General features: G+C 38.2%; 1 protein-coding gene across 1 annotated transcript; it reads right to left on the bottom strand.

The window, feature by feature from the left end:
• Positions 1-539: 539 nt before the first annotated feature.
• On the bottom strand, positions 540-8,770 carry kptn (kaptin (actin binding protein)). Its single transcript, XM_067607325.1, has 12 exons — positions 8,308-8,770; positions 6,537-6,619; positions 6,361-6,445; positions 6,220-6,274; positions 5,818-5,896; positions 5,035-5,108; positions 4,492-4,598; positions 2,956-3,060; positions 2,771-2,834; positions 2,512-2,647; positions 1,750-1,923; positions 540-1,099 (listed from the first exon to the last, which is right to left on the bottom strand). The coding sequence occupies exons 1-12, from the start codon at positions 8,507-8,509 to the stop codon at positions 935-937; spliced, it is 1,329 nt and encodes a 442-aa protein (XP_067463426.1). The 5' UTR covers positions 8,510-8,770; the 3' UTR covers positions 540-934.
• Positions 8,771-9,096: the final 326 nt, after the last annotated feature.

The following is a 9,096-nucleotide window of genomic DNA, read 5'->3' as shown; positions in this document are numbered from 1 at the left end:
AAAGACGAGGCCAATACAGCAAAGATCCATCTGATGTGAGGTAACTGCATTTTGGACTGAAGCCACTGCTCTTCTCAATCATCTCACTATCCACATAAAACCATTGCTATTGGTTTTATTTATTTTTTGCTATTTTGTTTTTCTAGTTTTTGATTTCATTGATCGTTTTCTGAGCTCCAAAATAGAACACCTTAAGGACCTGTATCATAATGTAACACTAAGAACTGCAATAAATGTCTATCTGCTCTCATGTGCAGTCTTAAAAAATTTTTTTTTTTTTTTATTTATTTTTTTTTAGAAATAAACTATTAATGTTTACCTGTTCACTTGTTTTCAGTGTAGTCCCACTTGTTTCTGGAATTCCCTGGTGTTTCTATCCTGGGACAGATAACTCTATAGTGTCTCAGACTGATGAAATACAATGCATTTGTGTTGACCTGTTAGAAGTAACATTTTGGAATTTAATATTCAAAGTAATTGTAGAAAGGAAAAAAAAACACAGTACCAACACAGGAGATAAATACCCACAAACTACAAAGTATAGACCCAAATATGTCATTTATTATCTGCAAATTGCTGTACAATATCTACAGCACATCATCTCATAGTCAACAACTTAATTACATAATTCCAAAGAACTTACTCTTCACAGATATGGGATTAGTCTGAGGAAGCCAACGTGTGTCACTGTATTTGCTTGGTTTAATTTGAATTCTTCATCAGTTTTTTTTTACAGAATCTTAAGTATGAAACCACAAAGCAGTGTTACTTTTTTGACTGGTGAATGTGAACTTTGATCTTCTAACTAGAGTCTGTCATCACAACTAAATTTAACTGATCAGGAAAACACAACCCTCAGAAAATCCTTCACATTGCACCTTAAATAAGGCAAACGCTTCAGTCTGAACCACTGGGACTCACAGGTGAACACTTCTTAATTTGATGGTGTGTGAACTGTGCACTCCTCTTTCTTTGCAGGAGCATCCTTCTCCTCAGTGTCTTGAGCTTCAGCTGACTCCAGCTCAGAGCCGGCTGTCAGCGCTGACACCCTCTGGGCGAGCCGCTCCAGGACCAATTGAGCAGTGCAGGTGAGGCTATGCTGAAAAGACAGAGAGGGAGTAAAATAACACGACGTCGAATGAGATATACAGTATGTGAAACAGATTTGAGGGAGTCAGTTGGATTCATTTGTGTTGAAGAAATATCAGCAGCGAGCATTGCTTCAGAGATGGTACAGCAGATGTCTGGTGGAGTGTGTGATGAGCTGCTTTTGGATGCTCGAGAGTGACAAAGCTGAAAAGTTGTTTGTTCGATAGCAGATTGTGGTAATAATAAATGTGTAGGTTTGTTGGGATTGTTGGCCAATTTCAACTGGTGAGTGATGGAAAATGGTGCAACGAGAACATTCTAAAAGCATATTATTGATGTATTTAGTCATTTACCAGATTGTTTTAGTTGCTATCTTATAAGTGGCTTTTGCAAATGGGATGTGATTGTTTTTGTCAGTTACAGGCCAGTGAAGATCAAGAGAAGAGTGGAGATAAGAGATGAGTGGCTTTTAAAATCTGTGCAATTTTGCTGCAACTTCTACTGTGTGGCCAGTAGAGGTCAGCAAGTCACTTCTCCAGGGGAAATACTATCATTTCTCAGTTCAAGGTAGTTCAAGAACAATGGTAGCATCAACATAGATACACTGACCCTGAGAAGCTATTAGCATCATGGATCTCTGTAGCACAGTTTTCTACATACCTGTAAGATATGCAGTCCCTTCAGTGTGAGGACAGCCAGCTCCCTCAAACCGTCCCCTGTCAAGTCTAAGTAGATGATGGACAGCAAAGGACTCTTGAAGCTCCGCCTCCACAGCAGCTGAAAGTGTCCATCTCGTCCACTTCCTGTCGCCTGGAATTTGTAACAAAGAAGTTCCTGCATGGCAGAAAGGTAGATAACACTGTTATTGTTGAGATCCGGACCTACAGCATATGTCATTTTACTTTATGGATTCGTCTGGAGATATTCTATATTCTTTTTATTGTTGACAATGTTGAAAAGAGCAAAACAACCAATGAACTGTTGTCCAAAAACTATTAAAACACATCAATGGGCCCTGCAGTTTATTTTGAGCTAGTCTCAGACACAGTACACCATCCTGCTGGTGTTAATATTCACTAGCATCAAATCCGTAGCTAAACATAGTCCCCTACAAAATAAACCCTGATTGGTGAACTGAAATATGTGACATCACTTTTTTCCAACTGAGTGCCATCCACTTTAAATCAGTGAGAAGAGCACAGACAAATATAAAATACAGAATATTTCTTATATAAAGCCAAACTGTTTGAACTTTGGCAGGAAATCAAGTGTTCATGTAGCACCCTAATACTCAAAGTAAGAATATGTTTGAGAAAACAGGATTTTAGGGCTTTTAATGGGACTAAACATAAAATACAGAATATCTGAAGCCTTATTCTGTAAAGTACTATTAATGAAGTCCATTAGTAAAGACATGCTGACCTGTCCATATGTTCCCAACAGCACCTCCTTCTGCCCATCAAAATCCAGGTCAATGACCAGAGCGCAGAGCACTGCGTCCCACTGGTCACTCTCTGAGAGGCACATGGAGTGAGATAAACCGCGGTCCTGGACATCTCTGACACACACACAAATACAACACTGTTCTGACCTCAGCCCAGAGACATTTTCTATGAGAGAAACCACACAAAACCAAGTGATTACTCTACTATAAATCTTTATAAATCTGTCTGATACTGACCTATAGACAACCGCCATCTCTATGGTGCTGGTTACCAGAAGGTTGTATCCTTCCATTTCCATTCCTGAAAAAGAAAAGACACCAACAATCAACCAAACATACTTGATTTTACCAAACTGTTCCACAATAATGGCCAGACATACGTTATACTGACTACAACAAACTACAACAAACCAATAACATACTTTTCTGTCCGCCGGGCTGGTTGGGCTCAGTTTGGCAGCTCAGAGGAAACAGCAGTACTACAGAGATTGGACTGTCGAACTGGACCCGCCAGCTCTGCAAAACCACTGATAAAAACACACAATGCTTTAAACACACCTAGAGATAGTCCTATATCATTTACATATCATCATCATTTATATATATGTACATCATTTCAAAATAGCACAAATTATATGAAAGATGTATCTTGACCTGTTTTCATGCTCAAATTGACAAAATAAGATCATTTATTTCTCAACTTTGTAATGAAAAATGCATAGTGAACAGAACAAAAAGGCATACAGCACAGATGCAATATTGTATTCTTAATAAATCCCCAGTTGTTGATGAGTTCACAGATGAGGCTTAATGTTGATCTTCATAAACTGAATGTGTTTCAGTGATACACATTAACCCTAACCATACATCTACATCATGTATTGTAATTAGGAATGTCTAAAGATCATGCACAGCCATGGTATACCCACACAGCTGATTTGAATTATTTTGGCTGACGAGACCTCAGTTAATAATGGCTGGATTCCATGTAGCTGCTTCAGTTTCAGGGTTCTGGTATTGTGTTTGCTGGCTCACTGTCACAGCTTACTGGGACACTTGAATACAACAGACATCGTTATTGTTATTAATAACACCTGTGTTTTTCCTGCTATGGCAAGTCTAGTGATCAGACACATGCTGCATTCACACAATGTTGGCAGAATGGGAAGAACAGGAAATTATTCCAACTTGGGGATGTTCACACATTATTCCCAAATGGTTACCCCCACTGTTGGCCTTGTAGTCGCACCATTTAAATAGGCTAAATGAGCTATTTTTGCTGTGTTGTATATTCATAGCTGTTCATTAACAAGTAAAAACAACCAAACAAAGTCAAACAAACTGTGTATAGCTCATTTTTAACTAGCTGAATCAATTATGTTGGTGTTACTATTGGATATATATTTAAAAACAGCCACTTTGCTGGAGGTTTGTGGACATTTCTTTAGTTCTTCTCACCAAGTGTGAGATATCGTAGCTGTCTGCCATGATCGCTGGCTCAGAATTACAACTAAGAGCCTGACATGAACATTTTTCTGACTCGGCTGCTTGTAATTTCAGTCTGAGTGATATGACATGAATGCCAGAGCAGCCCTCCTCTGAGGACAGTGTAGATGTATACAGGCTGTGATTGTCTGACATCTCGCATCTCGCCTGTTAGCTTTGTCGCATCTGTTGGGGTGAGACAAATTACCCCTTTATCATCCTTATAAGTATATGGAGTCTGGTGACCTTATATAATTCCCAACATAGCTCTGTTCACCTTCAGCCCGAGTAGAGTGTATAGTGGACTTTCAACACCTCATAAACAGTGTATTTTCACATGGAAGTCTGGCCAAACAGGCAGGTGTGTATGTACAGCAGCCCTGGATGAAGGAAGGAGGGTCTTGACTGTATTCTGAGATCTTTTTCTCTGAATCTCACAGAGCTGTTATTATTCTGTTTCTGGTTTTCCTCACCTGGTCCAGTCTGGTTGACCAGAGCCAGTCCAACGAAGCCGTTCTGACAGCCAAACGCAGACAGTCGCCGGCCGCCAGGTATACTCAACACATCCAACCACAACACGCTGCACGGAGGGAGGAGAAACACAACATACATTCATTTAATATGTTGATTGACATATTTGATTACTGACACATGACAGATTATTGCTGACACCATGACAAAGAAACATCTGCTCTTTGGTATAATGAGATTTTTTTTCTTGCTTTAACAACCTTTCACTTTTTGACAAAATATTGTTCGTATTACATTTTAACAAGAAACATTTCTTGTTATGACAACATATTTAATCTTCTTATGTCAAGAAACTTCACTCATTATTTCACTTTTCTCATTATAACCTGATAAATTGGTGTTTTGTTATGAATTAATGATCTGGTCAATGTCTAAAAAGACATAATATGATTCATCATGTAACGGGAGACAATCATATAAAATACAGAATAACATACAGAAATAGAAGTTACAGAGCTAACAGAGCTAACGGTGCACAGACTAACTTGCTGGGCAGCTGCTGTAGTTCAGGGAAGAGTCTTTCCACTGGCTGCTCTTCAAACTGGTGGAGGGAGGCGTTCTGTTGGAGACAGGAGAGTCAGGCTGAATGATGCTCTGATGTTTGCATGATGAATCAAAGTGGATGTCTCCTACAGATATGCAAACTCATCACCATCTTTTTTTTATCTCTCTTCCTATGAAAAAACTCTTCCTGTAGCTTTCATGCTTTTTAGTCCATGAGCCTTCTATTTGTCAGAACCATGAATCTTGTTGTCGGCTGCTGTTTCTAAGATCAAGAATAAACTTTGAAACAAGGAGTCCTGAAAGCGCTCGGGGAAAAAATGGAACATTTACTTTTCCAGAACAACTTTACAAACTCCATGCTGATGAAGATCATGTGATATGATTGAAAGCAACAGAGCGGCTACTAAATGGACCTTGATGTGAGAATGTTTTATCACAGGAATCTTGTGTTTTTTACTTTTTAAAGTTTGTTTGAAATCCTTTTACACACACAAACAGAAGACAATACAAATGTGCTGCTTGTCAAAAAGTAATAAAACTGATACAAAAGTAGGATTAATAATGAATTTTCAATGTTTGTTTCCATTTCATATCTCCACAGAAATAGATGGGACAAATAGAATAGAATTAATTGTAAAAAAGCAAATTAATTAATAAACCAGAGATAAATGAATTGAATTAAAGGACATAATAACACACACACACACACACACACACACACACTCCACCCTGCACCCTCAGGTTGGTCCAGTGTCTAGTCTGACCTCCTTGTACAGGTGGATCCTCTGGTCGTGACCACTGAGCAGAAACACCGTCTCACTGCCTCCATCGTCACACTGCACTCTAACAGAGAAAGCAAAGGCTGCTGACATTTACCATGTAGATACACTCTGTCATGTAGTCTGTCAGATACTGTCTGTACTGCAGCTGCTGACAGACTACATGACTACTATAAGACACACTTGAAAAGAATCTGATCAACAAGTTCAGTGGAGTTACTCCCCACAGTCAACCAGTGTGTTATTGACCAGTTAAATTGAAAATAATGGTTAATAGTAATAACATGGAGGTGAAGGAAAGTCTATCAGTCTGAGCTCGACTTGAGCTTTTAGCATATGTTGTTGATTGGTTTACAGTGTATCACAGCTCCACAGCAGCAAACTTACTCTGTATGGTAAAGCTGGAAGGGTGTGAACTGCAACTCCAGATTCAGGCAACTTTCTGTTCAGAGAGACACATTAACATCAGCATGTGAAACATCTGCCAGAGAGAGCACAGCGCACATCTGGACACCACGTCTCACTCACGAGCAATAGACTCCAGGTTGAACTCTGAGCCGGGCTCATAGTCACAGTAGATATTCAGGAACGGAGTAGCTTTGTCACCAGAGTCCTGCAGGAGATCAGAAGAAGTGCTTCTGTCACTGTAGAAAGTATTTACAGTCATTACAGTCAAGTGACTCCTGAACTTCATATGAAAATACCTTTATGAACGTGATGCCCACCACCAGGCCTCTTTTGGGTGGAGACTTGTTGAAGGCATCAATTGATACAATCTCTGCATCAACTAGATAAAGAAGACAGGATCAAATCACATGTTTCAGGGCTATATTACTCTGAATTACGAAAAAATCATTACTAAAAGTAAAAATCTGATTAGCATACTTAATACTTTAAACACTGATTAGGCCATAACTTGTTGATTTAGTAAGATTATTTGAAGCAGAAAACACATTCAAACTCAACAACCTTATAAAACTGATAATTTCTGATAAAATAACAGTGGATAAAGATAAAAATAAACTTGGTGTAATAGTGTATTATCATTATTATTTACTTAACTGGAGCAGCTACAGTGCTTGTTCTATATAATCTATATTAGAATCTCTATTCCATGTGAGCTATAAAGTGCAAGTCGTGTCTAAAATGTAATTTATGAGGAGGAAATCCAAAAACTGGTGTCTTGTGAGTTGGAGAGCTTGTTATTCATTTTTCATCATGTGGAGTATTTTTATTTTACTGTTTACAGAGCAGGACAGGAGTTTAAGACAGAAACTGATACTGTTCAGCACATCTGGAAAAAGACCTCCAAACATGCATTAGATTATTTGTGCTTCCTGCAACAGAGGAAGGAGCCCCACTGTGGTGAAAGCAGAGTCACATGACCACAGGCTCTGATGGATGTCTGAGTGATTTTCATGTTGGGTTACAGGTTATATAGATGATAGGAGCTGGTTCTCTACAGGATGAACTCTTACATTTAGATTGTGGAAAATGTCAGGCTCTTGACACTGAATGCAAGAAACCAAAGAAGGCTGTGTGGTTAGTCTTGTTTCGTTTAATCATAGTACTTCTACTACTGTAGTACTTCTAGTATGGTCTACTACAGGTATATAGCCAATACTTTAACTCAAACTCTTTATAACTTGTATTTGATTTTGTTTCCAAAATAATTCATAATAACTATTACTATTATCTTATGTACTTGTGGGTTTTGCTTCTTTTCTTTAAATATTTATAGTTCTTGTGTTTATTTGTACTTATAATTCATATGTATTCCATGTACATGTGCAGTGGTGGAGGAAGTATTCAGAGCAAAAATACTCCATTACAAGTAAAAGTCCAGCATTTAAAATGTTACTTTAGTATAATTATACAAATATAACTGGCAAAATGCACTTAAAGTATCAAAGGTAAAAGTACTGGATGGTGTGTAGTATACAGTACTTACTGATGATGTGTGAAGGTGGAGCTCATTTTAGGTTTTTTATATAATCTGGTGGTTTAATCTATAAACATGCAACATTTTTATAAGCTCACCATGTTAAGCAGCAAAATAACAAACAGCTGTCAAGTACATAGTATATGTTCAGTATGCCCATCTGTAGTGTTGCGGTATTACATGGAAATACTCAAGTGAAGTGAAGGTACAGTACTGGAGTAAATACTTTCTATCTCTGTACTTGTGTTGATTTATGTTCTTGCTCCTCCGCCGCACAAGGTTTGAACAGTTAGTAGATATTAGCATATAAAATACATCATTGTACTATGTACTGCACTATGTACTACAGCAACTGATTTATGTCCCATTTTATTCTAAGTAACGAAACAATTATAAATACATCACAATAAAATGAAACTCACTATAATATTTCTAAAAAGACGATGTATATGTGTCTGTATCTCTCCACAGTGGATGTACAGAGAACATTAATTCCAGGTGTTCACTGTATTTTCACTAGATGCTCCTGGTACCTGGTATGTAGGTGAACTGGACCTCCTTGGCCACAGGTCGGATTTTGTGCTGCAGCTCCTGGTATCTGAAGCTAACCACCTTCCCTTTGAGGGTGGCGGCCAGCAGCTCCTGCTCCCCGGCCTGACACAGCCCGTAAATGTTGCTCTGCGACGGGAAGCGGCTGAAGCTGTCCTCCACGAAGGGATACGACTCTCTGAGCATCCTGCAGGACAACACTTAACTCACTAATTTATCAGAAATGTTGAGAACTGAGACAGTCCACGGCTACTATGAACATATTTCATATGTTCATATGTTCATTAGTAGGTTAGCTTCTCTCTTCCAGAACTCCATCCGACGACTGACTCAGTAATAACGATTATTGTATTTTGAAGACATTAATTTCTCATCTGTGATGTATTTTTCTGGCTGATTGTAGCTTCACCAAATCATCCACAGAAGCAAAATATCCGGTTTGAGAGGAGCTGCGTTCAAGTTTACCGGATATATTAAAATCATTGTACACAAACGATCCAGCGAAGTGGAAAATTAAGCTTTTAATGACTAAAAAGGTGTATTCAAATTAAAAATATATCTCTTATTTCTTCCACAAGTTGTTTTCATTTTTATTTCTTATGTTGTTTAAGTTTTGGATAAACAATAAAAGTGTCATTTGCACGGTGGATATACTCACTGTGTCGCTGAAAAGTAGCTCTGTGCTAATTGATTTTAAACGACATCCATCCATCTTCTTACAGAGTGAATTATTTTAAAGCTCATAACAATGTCAATTCATGACATTAAATGAT

Source organism: Thunnus thynnus, chromosome 13 (assembly GCF_963924715.1).
Source record: "Thunnus thynnus chromosome 13, fThuThy2.1, whole genome shotgun sequence".
NCBI lineage: Eukaryota > Metazoa > Chordata > Actinopteri > Scombriformes > Scombridae > Thunnus > Thunnus thynnus.
The sequence above is the reverse complement of the archived record's forward strand: the minus strand, read 5'-3'. Positions and strand labels throughout refer to the sequence as shown.